Source organism: Gopherus evgoodei, chromosome 9 (assembly GCF_007399415.2).
Source record: "Gopherus evgoodei ecotype Sinaloan lineage chromosome 9, rGopEvg1_v1.p, whole genome shotgun sequence".
NCBI classification, from domain to species: Eukaryota; Metazoa; Chordata; order Testudines; family Testudinidae; genus Gopherus; species Gopherus evgoodei.
Window position 1 is genome coordinate 16279606 of NC_044330.1, and position 25787 is coordinate 16305392.

At 42.5% G+C, this 25787-nt stretch overlaps 1 protein-coding gene across 1 annotated transcript in view; it reads left to right on the forward strand.

The window, feature by feature from the left end:
* The first annotated feature begins 5947 nt into the window (after positions 1–5947).
* TNIK (TRAF2 and NCK interacting kinase) overlaps positions 5948–25787 on the forward strand; it is a 304472-nt gene continuing 284632 nt past the window's right edge. Inside the window, 1 exon segment of the mRNA XM_030575025.1 lies at positions 5948–6409. Within this exon segment, the coding sequence (XP_030430885.1) occupies positions 6353–6409 (57 nt within the window). The 5' untranslated portion in view covers positions 5948–6352.

Consider the following 25787-nt stretch of genomic DNA (forward strand, 5'->3'; position numbering starts at 1 on the left):
TTTGAATCCATGGAGTTGTTTCAAAGAGCCCATGCTGATTCCCCCATTGCACTGATGACAGATCTTTGGTTTTAAGTGATGCAACAATTAACTATTTTAAGAAGCTTTTCTTGTCATACGTTCACTCTGGGCCAAATCCTGCAGGCCTGGCACACAAAAATAGCCCTGCTGAACTCCAGGAATGCAAATGGGATCACTTGCTTGACTAATGGAGCAGGAGCAGGCCCTGAAGTTCTCTGTTTCTGAGCTTCTTGCTGAAGAGGCAACATCAAAAGTGACATTGACATTGACTTCATTAGTTACTCCAGCTCTGCATCAGTGTAACTGAGAGCAGAATTTGACGCTACACCATACGTATCAGTGGCCATGATGAAGCAGCCCTATTCTGATGCTGACATAGTTATTAAATAGCTGCCTTACATTGATATATATCTATATAGGGTGATGGACAGACCAACTAGCATGGGTGATCCAAGCAGCTGAACTTCCCAGACCAAGCCCAAAGAATTGGTGGAGCATTTGGCTGGCCCTGTGGGAGTCTCTTTTACACCCCAGTTACAAGGTAATAGCACTGAGGATCGGAAGGAAGAAATTGTTTTTGCACCCTTCATGTACAACTGAATATGAAAATTTGTTCTAAGGGGAATACTGATTAAAAGACACCAAAGGCTTCCAGAAAGCCTTTGTCTTTCCCATGGTGTGTCTTGCAGAGACAATCCTGTTAGAGCTTTAGTGAAACCCTACATGAAACGACAACATTTATAGAGAGCAGAGGACCTTTCAGTGATACTAAATTCTTCAAAAAGCATAGCCTTGCTTTTGTGTAGTCCAGCAAGTGCTTAGGTATATCTACCAAATGGCCAAGGGAGATATTGGAGTTACCTTCACTGGAGAGACAAGGCGGGTAAGGTAATACCTTTTATTGAATCAATATCTGTTGGTGAGACAGACAACCTTTCGAGCCACACGGAGCTCTTCTCCAGGTCTGGAAAAGGAACTCCCAGCATCATGCAAGGTGGAACAGATTGTCCAACATAAATAGTTTAAGCATAATGTCCTAGAACTGATCTGGCTACAGCTATGCTGGATTACCTTCAATTGAGGCATTTATAGGTAGGCTTGACACTGAGCTGTTAAGGATGGCTTGTTGGTAATGAAATCAATCTTTTCATGATGCAGAAGGCTGGTCTAAATGACCTACTAGAGGCCCTTGCCCCTTCCAACTTCTTGTTTCCAGCTGGAGACCCCACAGGGGAGGGGTTGACACCTACTGGGAATTAGAGTAATTTCTATCAAGAGGCTTCAAGGTCAACACCCCATTGAAGTAACACCCAGCATTATTGTTGCAGGGCAGGCTGTATACAGACTTAGTAAATAAACTCTGCATTCAAATGTTTTTCTACATAACCGCAAGGGCTATATATATATATGTAATGCAACATCCAGGCTCAGTCTGACCTCTGGTCAGTTTGGGAGTGATCTCACAAGCCCCGGACAGACTCCCAACTTCAGAAGAAAGAATAGTCCCAGTGACGTAGGCTACTAAAATGAAAATACATAGGGTGAAATCCTTGCCCCAGTAGAGTCAATGACTTTTGCCTTTGACTTCAGGATGGCCAGGATTTCATTCATATACCATCTGCTATGTGCTATCCCATAATGCACTCCACTGCAACTCTGACTGTGGAGATCTATCAGAGTGTGAACTCTGCAGGGCTCACATCAGCATAAGAAGGGACAAGTAGATGATGTATCAATTAAAATGCATTTGGGAAGATCAATAGACGCAGGATGGACACAAGTAGCCATTAATTTCTGAGTATCTTGTAATGCAGCTGCGGCAGGAATCACATTAGTTTGAAATCCAATTATTATCCATTTAATAGAGTATTAATATTTAAACACCCTTTAGTATGTTTTGGCATACATGCCTTTTAACTACTGCATTTCATGTAAAAATGTTGGCCTAGATCCTCAGCTGGTGTAAATCAGCATAGTTCCATGGAAGTCAATGTGGCAGTGCCAATTTACACCAACTGAAGATCTGGTCTAATAGTCATGGAATTCCTTTGAAAACAGTGAATCAGATGAATCTTTCTTACTTCCCCTACTAACAAAATATGTTAGTGGACAGGATATTGTCAGTCAATAGGCCCCAAATCTGACCTACCATGCTTCCTTATTTCAGTCACTTTTTTTTTTTTTTGCAAAGTCTAATTCAAAGCCTATTGAATTCAATTAGAATCTTATTAAGCAAATGTGTCCTGTTAACATGTCTATTTTAATATCTTAAAGCATTATTTAAATCATTATTTAACTTCAATCATTATTTTTTATAACTCAAACCACAATTTGAATCCCATCTTAGGACAAACTTGATTTATTATTCTTATTTATCATTAATATTTTTGCAGAATGAAATATTCAGAAAATTTTCAGTTCAGAAATTATAAAATATTTTGTTTCCAAATTTTTTAGTGAAACAAATCATTTTGATAGTCCTTGAAAATGTTTAATTTTGGTTTGTTGACCTGATCTGAAATGATTCATTTCAAATCAGTTAATTATTAAATTGCATTTCTGTATTTTAGTGCATTGCCTTATGGGAGCTGTAGTTCAGGAGCCTCAGGTCCCCATTTTCCACTATAGACTAGGCTCCTTGTCTGTACTACATCTACCATGACACATCTACAACTAAATAACTCCTATTATGTACCAGGCTGTTTGGCGAGATGGAACTCTACTCTGTATCATGGGAGATGTAGTTCCTTAGTGAGCCCAGCCAATAGGATAGAATGGGTGCTCAAACTACAATTCCCATGAGGCATGCAACACAATAGGAAAATACTGTTTAATGCTGAACTGATTAAAAACTGAAGAGTTTCTGGTTAGTTCAACAAAATGAAATATTCTGATTCAAGTGAAACTAACCCAAAATTAAATATTTCATTTTAATTTTCTGATGGAATATCAAAAATGTTCAGCAAAACTGAAATTTTTGCATGGAAAATTTTGATCTTGCAGAAACTGCATTTTCCATTAAAAAAAATCATTCAGATAGAAACTTCCTAGCTGGCTGAAGTTTCTGCTATCTGGATTCTATGTCCACTGCCACCAAGACATTATTTGTAGCACAACTACAACAATCTTGAAGTCCTAAAATGATCACAGATTTGGATAGTATAAACACACACACATGAATAGTAAAGTCATTTCTTTTCACAGAACAGCCTATCAACAGATGTTCATTATGACTGGAGCTGGATCTGCACACTGAAGTGCATTGAAGTGATTGGAATTTTCACTACACTTCACTATAAACTATCATAATTCAGTATATTTATTCTGGTATTGATATAAGTAGGCTCTCTGTATATTTACCATCTTCAAAGACAAATTATAGGCCTCAATTCTGCAAGTAACTCTGCCAGCATGGTAGCATCATATTGCTGCAGGTGTCCATGCTAGCAGGTCTGTGGAAGGATTAAGGCTTATATCTGTTAAAAAAAATTATCTGCTTCATAAATTACACTTTATATTCTCTAAATTGAAAGAATCTTAAAAATACACTTTGCTGTTTTCATTTCTCTCATCTAGAACAATGAAGACAGTAACACTGCTTTCATTTTTGTTTGTTGCTGGCTTCTAGCCAATTTGGCTTTCAGGGTCCCATGTATTAGTACAATATTGCAATGTTTAGGTTACAACCAATATAAACATCACTTGGTTTAAAAAACAATTCCATTGTTTAAAAAAATGAGAGAAACGTGGCAACAATTTGATTGTTCTGTGGATTTGTAAAAGCTTTTGTCCCCGTAATTTAAGATTTGAGTCAAATTAGATCCTTTAAATGTCAGCAGAGATTAATCTTTTTGTGATATGTTAATGATTTCCTTATTCTTGTATTGGAAACCTTGATACGAGCTCAACTATGCTTGCATCGCTGCACCACTAAGCAGGCTTTCAACCCTTATATTTCTGTGTAATTCAGTTACCTGAGACATTTGGCAGTTCAATTAAAAGAATTAGTTCTGCTTTGCACTTGGAATTTTCTAGGGCAAAACGCTCTATCAGCACTGGGTGATGACGCTGTTGCTCCATTTCTCTGCCTGTATCAGTAATTCTTTGATCAGTTCTAATAATGATAATATGACATTGATTCAGTTCAGTTCTAGAGCTCTGAACTTCCTTCCCTGCAGGGTATTCACTGTGCAGACAGCACAGTGACTGTGAACAGAGGGGACAAAGTGGGGTGGGTTAATGAGCTGCCCCTAGATCTGCGACTGACTTATGATATCCTATTGCTTATGGGGAAATTTCAGTAGCTAGGCTCCGTTTTGCCTGGCTAGCCCACTGGCTACCTCTGCTTCCCAAATTACCTCAGGTAATAAGTGTGCTGAACCTCAGACTACAAAACCCTTTATGCACTAGCTGCAGGCATCAAGCCTTTCTGTCAATTGCATGATTGTTTGCTATTAAAAAGAAGTGCAAAGAGTATCTTAATCCAGGAAGCACAATTAACATCCAGCTGCTCTTCTGTACACAAGCTACTGCGTGGCTGTGTTGCCACTTCACAGATCTGCATTTTGTAAGATCCCCACACAAACCTGTGAAATTTGACAATCTCCCCAGCGCATCCTCCATATTATCCTTCCTGAGGCAACAAATACATGGAATGTACCAGGTTTGGGGGTGGTTGAGAATAACAAAATAAGGAAAAAGGTAAAAGCTGGATCTTCCTGGATCCAATTGGATTCTGCTAGATTCTACTGCACTCAAAGTAGAGAACCAGTCTTGCTGCTTCTATGGAACCAAAAAGTTCCAGTTGTTGACATCTCAGAGCAAGAGCAGTGCAAAAAACAATAGATCAGATATCTGGATCCTATTGGTTCAAGACAATTTTTAGGTCTCAACCCCATATTGAATGGCATAGATAGAGAATTAAGTGTAGACACTCCTTCTCCACCTAACAATTCCAGGCCCTAATTCATCCTGGAATATGAGTGCTGCCAAAAACCTGGATTCATGCATCTGAATCTTGGCAATTTTTGGCCCCAGCCCCCAAATTGTATAAACCTAATATACATATGTGGCTGCTCTTGCACCAGGATGTGTGAAATTCTGAATTATCTTGGTAAAGAAGGAATGGCATCATGTGTTGTCTATTTTAATGGTATAATTAGGGGGGTTGGCAAAAAATGGAAGGATCCAGCTGCTAAATATTTGTGGTGCTTTTCTGCAGAGATGGGTCTGGATTTTTGAAGTGGAATTTGGGGAGCTACCATTCTCTATATGGCTGGTAGAATTCCTGGATTTGGAATTTAAATAGATCAGAATCTAGTGGGATCCATGTGCCACATACACATTTTTGCAGAGCTGCTGCATCAGTTTGCAACTGGGCCTGGATTTTTTTTGGAGTCTCTACATTTTTTACCCCTCTATTTAGACAGTAAAACTTGGGGAAGTAGTGCTCAAAACTGACTGACTGCAGCAGAACCCAGGTACCCTGCATGTGTTTTCCCAGTACTACTGGGCTGGGTTATATCAAGGTCCAGATTTTCCTCTTAAAGCAGGAGCAGCTGCACTTCTTTTCAATTTAGATAGTACAATGGGCCAAAATTTGCCAAGATCCAGACGGAGCTAAGTGCCAGATCCGGATTTTAGTGGTGCTCCAACTGTAGGAAGGATGTGGGTGTGTGTTTGTGAGGGTGAGTGGTTTTTTTTCTTTTGAAGTGACAGGATCTATTACAATTGTTCTTTGTTTTGATGGTCCAGTTTGAAGGTTATAAGTCCACAAGTCAGCAGAGTCCAGGTCCAGGCAGTTTTTACCTTCACTCCTTTTCCCTGAAGGATAATAGTGCAAAACACATGGCATGGAAATACTGCCTCTCTCCTGAGAGAAGGCAACACCCACTTTGTGCCTCTCACTCCGCCCAGGAAGCCGTGATAGACACTTGTGTGGCTCTCTCTCCATCCGACTGGAGGAGTTGGTGAGTCTCATTATAAGAGCAGCCAATGCAGCCGCCATCCACAGAAAAGCAGAAAGCATGTCCTATTTAAATACACCCACTCCCCAGCATCACCCTTAGCTTTGCACTGGCCTCACCCTCCCTACCAAAAGGATTGCAAAGGAAGATTTGCCCAGGCAGGCACCGTTTGCTGAGGGATTTTTGTTTTGTTGTTGTTTTTTGTTTGGTTGTGTTGTCTTTTTGCTTGGCGTGCCGAGGGGGTGTCTCGCATCCCGACCCCCCGCATTAGGAGAGGAGTGCAATAGACCCAGGTGGGGATCCACGCGGAAGATCGCAGCGTTTCATTTATATTTTTGGTCAATTTCACCGGCAAAGAAGTAAACATGGCGAGTGATTCTCCGGCTCGGAGCCTGGATGAGATAGATCTCTCAGCCCTGAGGGTGAGCAAAAAAACCCAACCCCTACTCCTACTCCAACACCCCCCCGCCCGTGTCTCGCCCCCCGCGCGCGCTTTATGGCTTGGCATGCGATAAATTGGCTATTTTATGCAAGCGGGTGGCATTTATTCGGCTTTGCAAGCGTGATTCAGGCGCAGCTCTGGGCGCGCGCGCCCGCGTGTGTGTGTGTGTGTGTGTGTGTGTGTGTGTGTGTGTGTGTGAGAGAGAGAGATCCCCAGTGGGTGTGTGTGTGTGATTCTTTCTGGAGATCTAGGGGAAAATAAATAAATCTGCATAACTACAACCTGTCCCCCCCCCTCCCCGCCGTGCACGGAATAACTAGCCCAGGGTGAGCTGCGAGTCCCTATTGCCCGAGACGTGTGCGGTTGCCCCCCAGCGCTGTGTGTGTTCATCACGTAGCTTTCGATGGGGGTGGGATGTAGCTCACTCACCCCGTCTGGTTGGTCGGTGTTTGTTTTGTGCATGGGAGGGGGTAAGTCCAGGCTTGCCCGGCCAGTGTTTCCTTTCCCCCGTTGCTATTCGGCCAGCATCTGGCACGAAGCGAACCTGCTGCTGCAAGGTAGCGAGCCTGGAGCGGCTGGAGGGAGATGGGAACATGCCTGTGTCTCCCCCCTGCCATGCTCTCTGCTGGGTCTCCGCCGTGTGGGCTGGGCTGGGCTGGCTCTGTGGCTCTGCTCCACCTGGGAGAAGTGGGACATTTCCTTTCATCTGGGTTCAACCAGGTGACGGAGACATTGGCTTGAATTAAAGCGCGCACACACACACAGCCAGACGCAAACAAACCCTGGCCAGGGAGGTTGTGGCTTTTCATTTCTTTTTGTCCTCAGAGATGTGGTAATTCTTACAGCAGCAGTTACCCTGCTGATCTGCGTGCTCTTCCGTGGGGCCTGGCTCAGCTGCTGCCTCTCCCCTGTATCGGCGGTGTGTGGGGAGGGGAGAAATAGAGTCCATTTTGACGTTATTGTTGTGAAATTGGAAGATAATGAGCCCTTAATGATTTCCCTCCTCACCTCCATTGCCCCCAGGAGAATGGGATGCACCTTTCCTTGCCACTCTTAGCAGGCAGTGCAGTGTCTTATGGAGCTTGATTAAATAAATGCTTGCATACACACCTGTGTGTGTGTGTGTGTGTATTTGTATTTTTATATACACGAGTTATCACTGGAACGGAATCAATGTTGGCTGCTAACATAGATGTGGTGGGTGGGCATTGGAGTGTGTAGGGTCACACCTTGTGGCACAGCACATTGTTACACACTGATGCTAAACCCTGGGAGAGTGTGTGCGTGTGTCCTCATCTGTTTTCATTAGCTACCCCCCTTTTTTTTAAAGATAAAGCTCTTATTTTTATTTAAAGGGTACCATTTAGATGTATAGTTCACCAAATATGGCAGCCATCACTTTCTTTGTGACCTGATGGTTTTTCCTCCTGTTTCTGTAACTTTTATTTTCTTCCATCCTTTTGGTTCTAAGAATATATTGTTGATTTCAGCTATTAGTCACTTAAAGGAATTGTAACTAACATGGTATTGAAATTCCAGTCTGAAAGCTCATTCCTGCTTTATTACAGCAAGACAGCTTATTTCACTGTCGGCACTGACTTTTTCAAAAATAAAATTAAAAGCAGCATCCACTGAAGACTTTCAAGAGTGTAGTGTTAGAAATATTGTTTGCTTCAGTGGAAACAAGATTCCCATTTAATTCATTTGCCTCACTTTCTTGCTGAATAAGAGTGTAACTGTAAACGATTGCTCAGCAGTACAAGGTGTGGACAAGATTGGAATATCAGGACCCTATATTTTAAAAATAAACATTTAGGTCTAATTCACCTCTCACTTATGCTGGTGAATATCGGGAGAAATGTGATTGGCCATAACACCAATGTAAAGCAAATATAATTTGAGAGAAGAATCAGCCCCTACATAACTGTTTTGTTCATTTGTTCTCAAGGAACATCAGCAGTTTAATGTCATCATAACACTTATTTTAAGAATTTCCATAACACTTAAGGACCTGAGTGTTTTACAGTTATGTTGTCATATTTTTGTTTGTGTGTGTGGTTTGTTTTTTTTTTTTGAATGGCAGCTCTTGTGCAAGATATATTCTGTCCAAAATAACTGATATTCTTTTAGCCTCTGAGCAGGACTGAGTTTCCATTTAAAAAAAAAAATGATTCCAGAAATGGAGATATGAAATCCTCTATTGAAACTGCATTCATTTTGCTTCTTGCTATGCACGCTTTCCATGGCATTGTGCTCCTGTCCCCAGATTAAGAAAAAAAAAATGCAACCAAACCCCCTGCCTCCATTAATTTGGTCAGCCACAGGATCTGTTGGCTTGGATTAATGGTAGATCTGCCTGAACAGTATCTAGATGTTGAGTCTCTTCATGCTGCCACTTTAAACCCCTGAAGAATGGTTGGTGCCAATGTTAACTGGTGGGGAAGGAGAGTGTACGAGAAAACAAAGGGCACACTGTGAATCTTCACATACCAAAGTGAAGATAATCTGTCCAGAGCTCCCAAAATTAAGAGACACATACTGGGTAGGAGAAAAGCCTACTTGTATCTACTGCATTAGTTAAATTATTCAAGAACAGTTAATCTATGTGAACATTTGACCCTGCGTGACTGACGCTCCAAGGCCGGCAAGACCTAGGGTGAACTGCTGGTCTGGCTCAGAAGTAGCCCTTAGCATTAGGGATCAAATTTTTCTCAATACCTAGCTGTAAAGAATAGATGTCATCAGTTCATTTGGGCCCAAACTTCATTTTCTAATGCTTTTCTCCCCACTGTACATGGCACGCATTTCCTGGGCATAGCAGACATTTCCTGGCTATGCACAAAATCCAAAGAATACCAGACGCTGAATAATTTAAATGGGAGAGGCCTGTTATGGCACTTTCATTTCAATTATTCAAGTCGAACAAAAATTGGGTCCCTAATTTGTTGAGGAATAGATCTTCTAAACTAACCTCATCTAGCACTTAGAAGGTTATTCAGCTGATCTGCTGAGGAGTTTCAATCATTCCACAGTGTCTGAATCAGAAATCAATAGTAAATTTGCTGCCAGAACACAAAACATGTCAGTGAGGAGTAATTTCATAAGGCTCACACAATTTACAAAATTAGGAAAAGGCCGCGTGGCTGCAGCTTTGTAAATGTGTGTGTCTGGGTGGAGGAAACATTGTTCATTTCTCTACATGTCTGAAATAGTGAGAAATAGCTATTAAAAATGTTCTAAGCCAGAAGCAGCCAGCCATTCAAAGCCAGGTTGATATAACAGTTCATGCCTAAAAACAAAATAGGAAAAACTAAAAGAAATGCTTATGAAACAGATCACTGTGTTTGATTCAACTGAAATTTTGGTTTTTGTAAACGTGCTGATGAGAAAGAGAACACAATACACAGAAAATATGCCTATTAATAAGCAGTCAAGTAAACTTACACTGTGCTGAGTCTTCATCATGAGGTTGTCATCTTTCTTTCTTTTCTTTCTTTCTTCTGGTTTCCTTTTCTCTCAAGTAATAGGGGTCTGTTCGACACTTCCATGGAATTAAAGTAGGGTGTGCAGTTAAATATTGAACATGGTTTGAATAAAACCAAGAATCCTGCAGACTTTTTTTCATGCAAGCAGGTTTTAGTGGCCTCTGTATTCCCACTGACTGTTTGCCTGAGCAGGAATTTGCAGAATTGGACTATAAACTGACATTAATAAATGCCATTTTAAAAAAATAATAAAGTTTTTCCACATTGATATTTATGCCAACCAAAGATTGGGCCACCACAGTAGCATGTGTATGTGGAGCAAAGGTCTGAAGCAATGAAAAATTATGCATTGAGGTGTGACTTGCTTAAAAGGCATGGATCGATGCACCTGGTAAGCATATTTAGTGCCCAGTTCTGCCTTCTTCGCTGTCTGTCTCCATCAGTCACTTTATACAGTGCTCATCATCATGGTATCTGTGTGCCTTGGCTTCAACAGCGAAATCTGAGGGCGCAAGAAAAGGCAGAATGAGGCCTTACGTGTTGGAAGAATTTTGGAAATATTGATCATTCAGAAGGCTGATGCTTATTGTTAATGTTACAGAAAACTGTAAGTTAAGATGGTGAAGATACCTAAGACCTGGTAGCACCACATATTACACTGACATGAGGATTAGACAAATAACAAAATAATGTTCTTTTGTACTGGGTTGGAAGATATTATTTTATATTGTTGCCAGTCCTTTTGACCTGTTTAATAGCAGAATGAGTTGAATTGGCTCGGCTGTTAGCAGAATAACGTTCAGTATTAGGAATACTGCAGACTGTTGAGATGCACTTTAAATAGGGGGCTTTTTTTAGAATAAAAATGAGGATTTAGTAACTAGAGCTCCAATAGGACATTTTTTTGCCACTGTTAAATTCACAATATGTTGTAAATCCAACATATAATAGTTCTCTGTCTGTAAGGTGCTTAAAGATTTTTTTTCTCTTCAATAGGTTTTATAACCTGCTTCTCTTTAGTGGGGTCCCAGATCTCTGGCCTGAGCCCAAACCTCTACACTCCAGTTTTACAGTGCTGAGCCCGAGTCAGTTGAAACAGGCCAGCCATGGGTGTTTATTGCTTTGCAGACATACCCATAGACTTCAGGGCCAGAAGGGACCACCATGATCATTTAGGCTGAGCTCCTGTACATTTCAGGCCATAGAACTTCACCCACCCACTCCTGTAATAGGCCCATAACCTCTGGCTATGTTAGTTAAGTTCTCTTACCTTAATTTAAAGACCTCAAGTTACAGAAAATCCATCATTTTACTCTAGTTCAGATCAGCGACTTGTGCCCAGAGGAAGGTGAACCACCCACTCCCTGAGTCTCTGCCAATCTGACCTGGGGGCAAATTCCTTCCCAGCCACAAACATGGTGATCAGTTAGAGACCCTGAGCATGTGGGCCAGACAACCGGACCAGATAGCTGGGATAGAATTCTCTATATTAACACAGAGCCCTCTCCATCTAGTGCCCCATCTCTGGCCATTAGAGACATTTACTAATGCCATATGCCATTGTAGGCAATCTCATCATACCATCCCTTCCATAAACTTATCAAGCTCTGTCTTGAAATATGTTCATTTTTTTGCCCCCAGTACTCCCCTTGGAAGGCTGATTCAGTACTTTACTCCTCTGATGGTTAGAAACCTTTGTCTAATTATGAGCTTAATTTTTTTGGTGGCCAGTTTATATCCATTTATTCTCGTGCCAGCACTGGCCCTTAACTAAAATAACTCCTCTTCCTCCTCTGATGTATTTTTAGAGAGCAATCATATCTCCCCTGAGCTTTTGTTTTGTTAGGCTAAACAAGACAAGCTCCTTAAGTTTCCTTTTGTAAGTCAGGGTCTCCATTCCTCTGATCATCTTAGTAGCCCTTCTCTGCACCTGTTTCAGTTTGAATTTATCTTTGTTAAACATATGAGACCAGAATTGCACACAGTGTTCCAGATGAGGTATCACCAGTGTATTGTATAATGGTAATAACACATCCCTGTCTCTACTGGCAGTATCTAGCCTAATGTGTCCTTGGTGCATTAGCAGCCTCTTTCATGGTTGCATCACATCACTGACTCATAGTTGTCCTGTGATTGACCAATATACCCAAGTCTTTCTCCTCGTCTGTCGCTTCCAACTATAGTCCCCAACTTATAGCAAAAAATCTTGTTCTTAGTCTCTAAGTTCATGGCTTTCCATTTTGTACTATTAAATTTCATCGCATTCTGTTACCCAGTTTTCAAGGTTGTCCAGGCTTGCATGATATTCTGGTCCTCCTCTGTACTGGCTTTACTTCCTAGCTTTGTGTCATCTGCAAACTTTATTAGCACACTCCCACTTTTTGTGTCAAGGTCATTAACAAAAACGTTAAATAGGATCTGTCCCAAGATCTGATCATCTTTGAGGAACTGCACTAGTAATCTCCCTCCAGCTTGACCGTGACAGCATGTCATTTCTCAATACAACAGATTTCAATGCCCCAGGGCCTAGTTCTTCAAACATGTATGTTAGCAGGATTGAGACCCAAGACTGCCAATGGTTGCCATAGCTTGATCAGCTATTGCCTAATCCGCCTTGAATCACCGTTTCTCAGCCACTTGAGTGTGAAAGTTGCTCTTGAAAAACAAATCCTGTTCTTTCATCACTTTGAGAGTTGGTGATTGCACAGCTGTGCCTTGTCTGACTAGTCTTGGCATGCCTGAATTTAACATGCTTAGGTACATTTTGTTCTTATATGTGATTTAAGCAACAGGGACCACATAGCAACCCTTCATTAGTCAGAGAAGGAGCCGCTGGGGTGGATAAGGAGAAGGGGCTTGTGGAAAATAGAAGGCACTTAACAGCTGTTCCTTGCCTAATTGGTAAAGGAGCCTGTGTGGGTCCTTATTTCATTATAAATCAAGAACAGTCTGAAAGCAAATCCCTGAATCTGAACACTGCGGACTCTGGGGTGTTTGAAAGCCAGATCTGGATTTACAGCTTGAGCTCCTCTTTCTGATAAACCTGCTGCTAGAAAGCAGCGGGCATTGTTTCTCTCTTTTTGTGAAAGGTTGATGTCATTTTCCTCCATGCCTTTATTTCTGGATGCTAACTTTTAGACTCCTGAATGAGGCTTGGCTTCCAAAAAGTGCTGAGCACCCATCCTCTGGAGATTGGGTCCCTTTAATGGGCATGATGTTGCGGGGGGCCCAACTCACTTGTCACTTTGGAAACTCTTGGTCTTAGGGTTGGTTCCATGGGAAGACGCTAGAGTAAGTAGTAGTGATATTGGCTGACTTGTGTAGAACTGGATGAAACGCAGCGGTGTCACTGTTTATTCCCATAACCTTGCCTCTGTAGAACAGTGATGTTTGTTGACCATTTGTTTGCATTAGCTGATCTTGATTAAGATATGAGCCTCTTGTGCACTAGTAAGAATACTGGCATTGTACTGTTACTAGTATTTCATCAGGTTTATTATTATCGTTGCAATATTCTCATCAGGTTGATAACACAGGATATATCACATAAAGTAAAAACGTGCTAGAAATGCTAAGAATGCTCCAAATGTGTGAACAGCTACTCATACATCGTGCATTTCAGCTAAGTGTTGGAGTGGTGATCTGGGAGGGAGCCCCTGGTTAAAATTCTGTCATCAAATTGAAGGGAGGTTTGGGGTGATTTTCCTGAGTCCAAGTATCTTCTTTCTAGATACTACTAGATCAACTCTACTAGAGATGACTTTATCCTTAAAGCTTATATAAACACTTTGAAGAGCAGTATTGTTGTTGTGTTGCCTTTGTACAATATGCTACAGTTCAAAATGTCGGGTGTTTACTTTGGGGAGAAAAAAAATCCTGGGGAACAACACACTCAACAAGGTCTTCATCATCATCATCCATTCTACATGACACAAACAGAAGAATATTCTGTACTGTCAGACGTAGTGGGTATTCACCCACGAAAGCTCATGCTCCAATACATCTGTTAGTCTATAAGGTGCCACAGGACTCTTTGTTGCTGTCAATATACTGTGTATCTTTCAGAGTCTTAGGTATATATTCTTCCAGCACATGCACATAATGTGTTTTGAGCCTCAATCAGGAAAGCCCATGAGCATGTGCTTAAAGTTAACGTGCTTAAATGCTTCTAAGTGGTGATGTTTTCCTGAATTGGTCTATGTTTAGTAATGTTTTTGCCACATTCTTTGGTTAGGGTTCTAATGGGAGTTTTTGGTTAAAAGGGAAACAAAAGAAACCATCTCCACTGCTTCTCCTCTCTGCCTTCCAATATATGAGGTTTATTGAATGCCAGGGACTGGTGGATTTTGTTTAATACATTGGCTACCCTTAAATTGGCACTGATATAACCTATTTCTGTACAGTCCTGAATCTTAGCAAATTTCTCCCTTCCCCCGCCTTCCAAGAGTGAAGTGATAAAGAACATAATCTCATGAGTATTTTGAAATCTGATGTTGATATTTATTTGACACTTCAGACTTAAAAGCAAAACAGCCTACTGATGATTGACTATGACTGACACTTTACTATTGGGGAATGGTATACTAAGTATCATTGGCTAGTACCTCTCCTCTGTAACCCTGCATATCTTCTGTGTACCAAATATACACTGTGTAAATACAAGTAAGTAGTAGTTGGTTGAAATGCTCTTGGATTCTTGAATTCTGGATTTGTCACCCTTAGGGTTGATCCATTTCCTGCCAATGGTCTCATGAGTGTCTCTCTCTCCCTTTCTTGTGGCCAAATCATATTCCTTTAGAGCAGTAGTCTTCAATCTTTTTTCGACCAAGATCAGTTTTTGAATCTAAGGGCAACCCAGGATCTACCACACCCCGGGCTGGGGCAGAGTGTTGGGGTGTAGGAGGGTGTATGGCTCTGGGAGGGGGCTCAGGGTGGGGCTTGAGGTGCAGGAGGGGATATGGGGTGTTGGGTCAGGGATGAGGTTTGGGGTGCAGCCTCCCGCTGGGCAGCACTTACCTCCGGCAGCTCCTGGTTGGCGGCGGTCAGAGCGAGGCTAAGGCAGGCTCCCTGCCTATCCCGGCCCCACACTGCTCCCAGAAGGGGCCAAGGCGCCCCTTGGGGGTGCAGGGGGCGCACAGCTTTGTGTGCTGCCCCTCTCTGCAAGCACCACCCCTGCAGCTCTCCTGGCCAATGGGAGCTGCAGAGGCGGTGCTTGCAGGCAGGAGTAGCATGTGGAGGGAGACCATTGTCCACTCACCCGCAGGGCCACTCTGGCTGCGTCCGGGAGCTGCATGAGGCTAGGGAAGGCAGGGAGCCTGCCTTAGCGGCAGTCACACAGCACCACCGGAAATCACAATTGACGGGGAGATCCTCTAGGATCAATCAGTTGATTGCGATTGACCGGTTGGTGACCACTGCTTTAGAGACTTGTCATGTTAAAAAACATAGCTAAGAAATATCTTCTGCTGTAGGGCCTTGACCTCTGCTCTGGTCAACTATCAAGACAACTGTGGGTTGTTTTGTTTTTAAACTACAGAATATGGCACAAACCCAGCAAGGCATTTACTTAAATCTGCTCAAGCACATGCTTAACTTTAAGTATGTGCTTAAAGTGCTTGGCTCGTTTGGGGCCTAAGGATGGTAAAAGTAACTCTTAAAAAAAGGTATTTCAATGGAAAAGGCGGTCAGTACATCAGATTACATCTTTTATACACACCCAGGGGCAAATGGTCAGCGTAGGCCCTGTAATTTCTATATAAAGATGTTCAGCTACCAAACTACATTAAATGTAGTGAGTAGAACAGGTGGTTAGGAGTGACCGTGATCTCCATTTGAACTGGCTGTAAATGAATTGACAATAATCACCATGTGCTTCCAAGGAATAGATGCACTTGAATGTTACTGTATCCACGACCACGATGCACGGACAGTGCAATCCCAACTTCAATTTATAAACTCTAAGATGCTCTTTGAAAATCCTTCCCTTACAATCGGATTTGAATTTTAAATTACCCTGCTTGATACCTGAAGACCAAGGGCAAAATATGGATCGTCATTCTGACTTCCACAGACTTAGAATATAAACAAGGAGCTTCTAAAACAATCTTATAGATTTCACACAGTTCTACCTCAAGGGAAACTAGCAATAATGGGCAAATAGGTAACTTGGCATGGAGGTGGGGAAAAATACAGTTTGATGCAATTTGTAACATCACAATTGTGACAGTTAGCAGTAGCCATGAAAGTGAGCAAGGGAGGACTCCACTCCCGTTTGGTATGATATAGGGCATCATACTAATCTCTCCTTGATTCTATCGTGTTATAAATGTATTACATTTTGAAAAGCTTGCTTTTTGAGAGTTGAAGTTACAGTAGTATCTAGCACCTATAATACTTACCTTCCTTTGGAGAGCTGCGGATGGAGACCGGCTTTCTCCCCATTTTATAGATGTGAAAATTGAAAAAAACAAAAACAAAACCTGTGGCAGTGAGTCTCAAAGCCTGCACCTACAGACTGGGGCCGATGCTTCTGCTCAGACTCTGAGAACCACCTCCTTGTTGGCTTTCAGAGCCTGAGTGGGAACAACTGTGCTGCTATTTTTAGTACTGTAGTGTGAGCCTGAAGACCTGGGCTCTGAGACATGCTGCGGTGGTGCTTTTTTTGGTGCGTCTTAGACGTATCCTGCGATGTGAAGCGATATGTTCACGGTCACACAACAGGCTAGTGATACAGCTGGGACTAGAACCTAGGGCTTCTGATGTTTAGCACATCACCCTCTCTCTTGGACTACACTGGCTTGCTTCACTTAGAGAAGCCTCAATCATTTCAAGCTCAGTTATATGAAGAGCTGCATTTAGTAGTTGTACAGCTCGTAGCCTTTGATTTCCCTCCCCTCCGCATCTTTCTCCCTTCTCCTTTTGTTGCCCTGACTATGCCTGCATATTGAAACTGCCTGAGACTAGATCAGGCAGCGGATGCAATGAGCTTTGACATTCTGCACCGAAAAGGCTTCTGATTGCAGAGGGAGAATTGTCTAAAGAACATTTAGGAAATGGCAAAACTTTTCTTTTCCAGCACTAATTGGAGGACTAATCCTGAGGGAGGGGCTCATTGCCCTCAGTTTCCCAGCAGGGTGCTCCACTTCTTGCGAGACTGGGCCCTGGCTTTTTGCTTTGGTACTCAAAGAGTTTGGCTAATTGCTTGTTTTAAAAGGGGAAGGAAGCATCTGAAGTTGGGGGGAATAAAGTGTTTAACAAAGAGGTTTAATCGTGATTCACTTACAACTTTCTGCACTCCTGATTTTACTGTTTTGAATGGCGAAGACTTCCAGAGTGGAGAAGGGCTCCTATCTTTCAGTCCAGAATGATCTTTCTGATATTACTAACTTGCCCCACATACTCACTCGGCCACACCCCTGAAGTTCCAGGTGTGTGTTAGTAATAATCATCATCAATGTAGGTGATAAAATAAGGCAGCCAGCACTATAGTATCCAGGTGGATTTCACATGGCAAGAGCAAACAGTATTTCTTCCCTACAGAAGAGGTGAGCAGACTTGATGTTGAAGCAATTGCCCAGCACAGAACTAGCTAGCTACCATTGTTGCTTTATGGAAGAATGAAACTAAGGCTGTAAGTTAAGTAGTTTTTGGCTTTCTGATGAAATCTTGTGTTTTTTTTTTCTTCTTCTTTTTTTTTTTTTAAGGAAGACAGATGCTTTCTATGAAAAATTTCATTGAGCCAAATACCCAATTTTTGTGGCTGGGAAAGGGGGAAGTTTCAGTGGAACATTTCTGACCAGCCCTGACTGAGGGGATTCCAACTTGTAATTAATGGAAGACCTGGACATAGATGTATTGCACTCTGTCCAAACTCTGACATGTACCCAGTGGAGCAAATTCCAGAGAAAAGGCCCGACCTTTGAATTTCCAGACCCTGATCTGTAATGTGTTTTTTAAAAAAAGCGTGGGGGGGAAACCTTTCCCAATTCTTGGACAGCCCGTGTGTATGTTTTATGAATATGGAGGAATGGATAGAAACGTGTGCTATTTAAAGCCTGTTTGTTGAGAAGGCAGATATTAGACAGCCGCTACAACCTTGAACCTGACACATAAAGTCTGCTCCCTCAAGAACGAGAGTCAATTCCCTTTCCTTGCTGCTTTCTCATTGGGTCTCAGAGTGGCAAATATGCCTTATTAGTGGGGTAACTTCAGAATGAGCACCATTTTGCAACAGGCACAGCTACCAAATGTATTCGATTTGTGATACTTGCTGGGGAACTAAAAGGTCCCTCAAAGGTCACAGGCCCTGGCTTAAACCATTAAGCCAATGAGCTGGCAGCCTCTCTCCAAGAAGACCTTTGATTTCAAATTGTTCTCTGAGAAAACTCAGATCGTTCCTCTTAAAGAGATTGGATGTGGTGAAAAGGGCGTTGTCTTGTATGTTATGTACCCCGGGAATTGAAAACCCAATAACTTCCAAGCAGTGTTTTGGGCTGCAGTGAATCCCGATAACTCAGTTAACACCTTTTGCTCCCACTTCTCCACCCAACAGTAGAATGGAAATGGTGACCCCATCTTAAACCATAGTGGTGTTGCCAGCACTCGATGGTGGAGCGTAAAGGGCAATGCAGTTTTCCCTCTCGTTCAATATTCACTCTTAGCACCCTGGCTGCCAGTGTCGGGCTAGGGGGAGTCATGCAATATGTAGCATCTTCTAAATTGCTAATGCCCCAGGAAAAAAGAAATGGAGATGGAGTGGGGAAGGAAGCAGTGCTCTTGGAGTGTTGCCTAGGCCCTAGGTTTTAAAATTAAAAGGGGTTTAAATAGTCTTTTTTTTTCTGGCCATGCAGACAAGCTGTCTTCATTGCAGTAAGTCTTGGGCCTTTAAATATTGATTAGCCAAGAGACCGTGATAACTCTGTGGTCTTCCTCTCCCCACTCTGTAGGGATCAGTGTATTAGTATGTTCAAAGAGCCTGGAATAGCTAAATGGGACTGTGGTAATAAGAGAGCTTTGCAAATGGTCTCCAAAGTGAAACTCTCAGCCACAGTGACTACCTCCTCCTGTCTGAATACATTGGACTGCTCTAAATATAAACACTGCTCAGAGCTCTGCCCTGATGGACATGCTGAAAGTGGACAAAAACAGATTTCCCAAGCCATATATTCCGAAATCAGTACACTCTTCCCTGGTGATGATGGACAGAACTCCCTGCGATTTGCTCCAAACTAATATTTGCTGAGTTTTTAATGGGCATCAGGAGTACTATGAAAAGGAGAGGAGAGCTGCTCCATGGAGAAATGAAAGGGAGCAGCTGGAGCTGAATCGGGACCAGTGAGAACATCCCTCTTCAGTTTGGCACTTGCTCACTGCTTTCACCTTGCTGTCTTGAAAGGGATTAATTTAAGCCCAGGACTTTCCTGAATTGGTGCCGCTGTCACAAGTATAAACTCATTCCCAGCAAATTATGCAAACTGACTTTGAAAAAATATTTACGTACAGAAAAAGATTGTGAAATAGTTACAAGAAATTCTTAGTACTTGAATGCTGGGAGTGCCTCCAATTGAAATTGTGGAACTGACTATGGTACGGACTGTGCAAACCTAGAGATAATCTAGCCTGAAAAACTTGAAATCTAGCCAAGACAGAGAAACTAAAAGAGAGATGTAGTATTATTGGTCCCACTTTACGGATGGAAATATGAGTCTCCAAGAGATTAAGGCCCTAATCCAGCAAAGCATTTAAGCATGTGCTTAACTTCAACAATGTGAGGAGTTCCACTGAAGTCAATAGGACTGGTCACATGCTTGAAGTTTAAATGAGGTACCTGGCCCAGCAAAAGCACAAGTAACTTGCTGATGGTTACACAGGAAGGCTGTAGTAGAGCCACGAGTTGAACTCAGATCTCCCGATACCCAGTTCAGGGCTTCAACCACAAGGCATTCTCGCCTTCCAAACTCTTGTCTCAAACTGGAAATAAAAAATAAATACAACCCTCTTGGGACAAAATAGTGGTCCAAATTATCAAAGGGACCTAAAGGCAGCTCCTAAACCAGTGGCGGGCAGCCCATCAGGGTAACCCGCTCGCAGGCCGCCAGACACTTTGTTTACTTTTGCACGGCCGCCCGCAGCTTCCAGTGGCCACAGTTTGCCATTCCCGGCCAATGGGACTTGTGGGAAGCGATGCAGAGCACAGGGACATGCTGGCTGCCACTTTCTGCAGCTCCCATTGGCTGAGGATGGCGAACTGCGGCCACTGGGAGCTGTGGGTGGCCGTGTAAAATGTAAACAAACTGTCTGGCGGCCTGCCAGCAGACTACCCTGATGGGCTGCAGGTTGCCCAACACTGTTCTAAACTTTGCTGTCCCCAAGCAAACAGCATCTGAGCTTGCCAATTGTGTAGCCAGATGTAGTCTGGCTGCTCTGCATGTGAATCTGCAAGACTCCTGCACAGGCAAGAATGCATGTGCAACAGCATGTTTCATCCTGCAAATGCTTGAGTACGTAATGTGAGTCAAGTTATTTATGCCCCATTGAACTTTGGAGGTTACTTTAAAAATGTCTCGTTAAGAGAGCTGCTGGCTGTCCATCCCCCTGGATGTACAATATTGTTTGTTAGTTTTCAAGTGTATTGTCCAGTCTACTTTGAAATGCCTCTCTTGATGAGGGTTCCTCCAGTGCATTGGGAGGCTGTTTCACAGTCAGTGGACCTGAAGGGTGCTCTATGAGATGATTGTGGAAGCTGTTAGTTGCCCAGTTCTTATTAATGTGAGTGATAAGTGTGACACTAAAAGCCTGCACTATACAATTCTATCTTTCATTAACCATTGTATTTGGTTACTAAAGATGGAGTCCTGAGCAAAGTATATTCAGTAAAGAATAGAAAGATAATGAGGAAAATGTTAGGAGTGACAACATACTAAAAAAGGAGGAAGTTTTGGGAATGGGTTACCTAGGGAGGTGGTGGAATCTCCTTCCTTAGAGGTTTTTAAGGTCAGGCTTGCCAAAGCTCTGGTTGGGATGATTTAGTTAGGAATTTGGCCCTGCTTTGAGCAGGAGGTTGGACTGGATGACCCACTGAGGTCCCTTCCAACCCTGATATTCTATGACAAGTTCATATATACTTGAAATTAACAGATCTGCTTTCTTCAGGCATTCAGTGGCCTAGACCTTCAGTTCTCACTCTAGTGAGCCACCTGTTTCTATGGTCTGGTATTTGTTTTCAAAGGCACCACATGGTTACACTGCATGTGGATTGACCATTCTAGTGCTACTCTATACTAAGAGGTAAAAAGCAAGCCATGAAGCAGGTAACAGAAGGAAAGAGCTGGTGGATAAAAACAGATGTAAAGTGAGTATAACATAACTTGTTTTCCTTAAAAGAAATAAATGAGGACCAGTTATCTTTTATGATGACCTCGCCAAGGTGAGTCACACACTGCAATATAATGAGTGACTTGTTAATCACCTGCAAAGGAAGAGTGCCAAATTCCAGTACATTTACCATTGTGTAGTTCAATAGCCAGACTAAAGAAGTGTGTTTAGCATATTGGTACCTAAAATGTTCCTGAAAATAACTGGTATTTAGAACCATAAATGCAGCTCTGCTTGGCTGCTGGGGACGTTAGCAGTTACCAGAATGAAATTAATTGCCTTTTAATGGAATCACAGAGCAAATTAATGTATATAAACACTGTACAAACTACCCTAAAGACTGGGGCTAAATGCATTGTTGCTTAAGGGAACACAATGTGGTACTGAAAGGGCAGGATTGCTGAGGACCCTAATTCCTGCCAGTCACCCCAACCAGCAAATTAACCGGCCCCAGTCACAGGTGGTAAGAACAATGTTGTCCTGGCAAGATTTTATTATAGGGTCAAAGTTTATAGTAAAGGTATATTTTTATCAGGGTTTGTTTAATGAGTAAGAAACATAAGAATGGCCATACTGGGTCAGACCAAAGGTCCATCTAGCCCAGTGTCTGACAGTGGCCAATGCCAGGTGCCCCAGAGGGAATGAACAGAACAGGTATTCATCAAGTAATCCATCCCCTGTTGCCCATTCCCCGCTTCTGGCAAACATGTTCCAAACATGATACTGGGTGTCTTTTCTTCAAGCCCCCTCTGCTGATGTCTGGGGACAATAAGAGAATCTCAGCGTCACTTTTTAAAAATTAATTCTGGCTGTAGAAAAAAGTTCAAACTCCTCAACATAAAGGCTCAGAAACCAGAAGGCCAGTAAAAAGAATCCAACACTGATCAGTTTGAGATGCCTTAGTATTAAGCCCATCTCATGATTTTTGCACGGCTGACTCGTGAATTTTAGATGGGGTGGATGGCACTGCAAGAGAAAATTGACTCCCCGGGGGCTGCCTTAACCATATTGGCCAGCAAGTAAGGAGGTGAAGACCCCAGACATCATCCATCCCTGCACTTCGCTGTCACTTGCTCCAGAAGGGAATAGCCAGGCATACAATGCTCTGTGGATCCTACATGGCCAGATCCAAGGTCTGGGTAAGGCAGGCAGGGTTGCAAGAGGACTTCTTGCTGACTTATACAGTCACAATCCACTCTCTTGCTCCTTTGAGTGAAGGTAGAAGAGATTATTCCTGGTGTGAACCCTGCCTTGAGAGGTAGAGGAGAAAATGACACATAGGAAAAAAAAATCTGAGTTTAAAGCCCTTAATCTTATCCTGACTTCTCTCTAAATTGTATTTTTATTTTTGTCAATTTCTTAAATGACTGGCAGTGATCCAAAAGAAGATTCTTTTGTTACTTCTGTTTAAAACAAAGCAAACCACCTCTTCTGTTAGGTGATGACTTGAAACTCCTCTTTACAAAACCGGCAGGGAAATTTGCTAGGATTTCCAGAGTGGCAAATGTTTTCACTGCTTCAGATACCCAAAGAAGGGCCAGAGATGTAAATCTGCCGCTTTCTCCCTTGAGACAGCTGATAACTGTTCTTTAATTAAGGCTTCCAGATTCCCCAGCCTAGCCGAAGCTGTCAGGCTGATGACCTGTGCATTCCTCATTCCAAGCTTATTCTCCATGACATCCACTTTACACTTTAATCCATGTCTTTAACAGTTTCCATGATTAGCAAGGTATTCTTGCACTGTGATGCTTCTGGGGGTCCATCATGCCATGCAGAGCCTTGTTCCCATCCTTTCAAAATCCTTACTGATGTCTATAAAAGAGACCCATAGAAGGGCTTACCCAGGAAGGAGTCCTGTGTCCCTCTGGTAGTGCTCTGTTGAAAGCTTTTGATTTTCATTAGACTTTTTTGCAATTAACTTCAGTTCCAGGTCCTCCGCTGGTGTAAATCCGTGCACCCGAATTGTCTTTCAGTGTAGTTTTGTCCAGTTACCCTAGTTTCAGTTTCAACTGAGACTGAGTACTTGTGTGTGCTGAATTCTGTCAGGTTGCCAAAGACCAATGGTAGCTGGACAAATCTGACACTGCCCCTGGTAGATCACCACCTCCTGACCATTCAGACTTTATAAGGCAAACCACCAGGCTCTTCCTTGGCTTGAGAACATAGGCAGCCCATGTAACACACTTGTTCAGTCTGAGGAACTGAGTAAGTAATCTGATAGAACTCTCTGGATACAAGACCACATAATACAAAATCCGATCAACAGTTGAGTTGGGTTAACAACATACAAATTCTTGCAAATGCTATTAAGCTTTAATTTACTCAAGTCATTTGTGTGGAGCAAGTTGCAGGCATCTGACCTAAAATATACCACTCATCTCTGTTGCACAATAGGTAAAGAAACCAGCGTTGTCTTACTGGCTGTAGCGTGTAGGGAAAAGCTGTTCAGGGTACATTCTTTCCTTCTTCCCCAAACAAATTGTATACTTGGATGACTGTCTATGTGGGACCTTGTCAATAGGAGTCCTTCCTTCTGAGTCAGACCCAATAGGCAAGCTATGCACAGACTGAAACCTAGGTTCATGTTCCCCGAAATTCGAAACCATGTCAAGGTTTATTTTCATCCTTTCATCATCCTTTTGATCATTATCAGCAACAGTCAGTTGCAAACAAGGAAGTGCTCATTCAAAGAGTGACTGGAGGAGTAATTGTCACCTAGAGAAGGTGGCATGAAACTCCTAGCGGCTTTCCTGAATTCCAGTAATAGCTATTTCAAGTGGCTTAACTAGCTTAAAGCAGTAGTAATTGTAAATAAATGCCAAACAAAGCAAGGCCAAGCTAATAGAGGAAGACAGGTCTGCTACAGCATATTGTGAATCTATGGCCCAGTGACCTTATTCATGCTAGAGGGGCTTATGCTTACCACTGAGAGTCTGGGGGCCAAAATCTGGCCCCCAGATGACCCCCCCCATTTTGTTCTTGATTTTCCTAGATGCCCTTCTCTCATTGCTCGAAAAGCCAAATAAGATCTAAACCTCCTTGAGAAGTGGTTTTCAACCTTTTTTCATTTGCAGATCCCTAAAAATTTTCAAATGGAGGTGCAGACCCCTTTGGAAATCTTAAACATTGTCTGCAGACCACAGGTTGAAAATCACTTCTGTGGTAATGACAAGCTTTTGCAAACCTTTTAGGCATAGTCTACGGACCCCAGGGGTCCATGGATCACTATCTGAAAACCACTGCCTTTGAATTTCCAAGAGCTTTCCTTTAAAGTGGGTTTAGCAATTCAGAATTCTTACTCCCATCCTTTCCCTCTCCTCCACATATTCATACCATCACTTTAAAATCAACGGCTCAGGCTTGCAGTCTTTCGTGAGGCAGTGCTCCAGTGGAATTGAAGGACATGAGTTTGAATTGAATCCAACGGAGTTTTGCTGGAGTAACGACTGCAGGAGCAGATTCCGAACACTGTACCTGATAGCCCTATTGCAAGAGTAGCCCATCATACACAGCCTTATCAGAGACAGGCCATTCCTCAGTGAAGGCTGCGGCACCTACTTCAGAAAACACTTCTGAGAATTTATTATGCAATTTATTGTGCAAATTGTGTCAGGTAGAAAGCCCTAGTTACACAACTTCCTTGTGACTCTCTAGCATATGAGACCATTTCAAGATTATGCAAGTAGCAAGTGTTGTGGTCACAAAACTCTAAAATGTGCCCTCTCACATTCACTTTCTGTTTCAAAGCAAGTTAACAAAGCTATGTACATTTTTAAATACAATTATAGTTCAATGAGATACTTCCACTTTCTTTTTCAAATGAAAGTTAAACACTTATACAGGTGTCTGGGCCAGATCCTCAGCTGGGAATCTAGCCTGCAGTGGTGGTAGATTAGTTGTGCACATCTCAGAACAGTCTGTGCTCCATTTTCAGTCACAGATATATAAGCAAAAGATTCTTGGCCCCACTTATGGCTGAAATTGTGACTTCTGTTAGAGTCACAACCTGCTGACACAGCTACAGTCCCATTCGTTGTATAAAGAGAGCTAAGGCCATTGGGTGAGCTGGTTCAGCCACATCTGAACATTTCAGACAGTTTGAGGGGAACTATGTCTTGCTGGGAATATATATTATTTTATATAAAACATGCAAGTTAAATCAACTAAACTTTCTAAAGCCCCTTTGTGTGCTCTGCCAGGAACATAAATGCTTATGCCTCCCTTGTCTGAGAGAACCGATCTGTGGTGTGAGTCTGAGGGTACGTCTACACTACATGCTATGACAGTCCAGGTAGGACATTAAGCGGTGCCGGGGAGAGGAGCCCAGCATGCTGCTGCTATGACAGTCCAGGCAGGACAGAATCTTTTCTTTACACAGGAAAGGGAGGGGGCTGATGGAGCTCAGCCCCCAGTTGCTATGATGAGGACGGTTACCAGCCATTCTGTACCATCTACTGGGAATGACTGAGAATCATTCCTATTTTCACCCAGGTGCCCCCG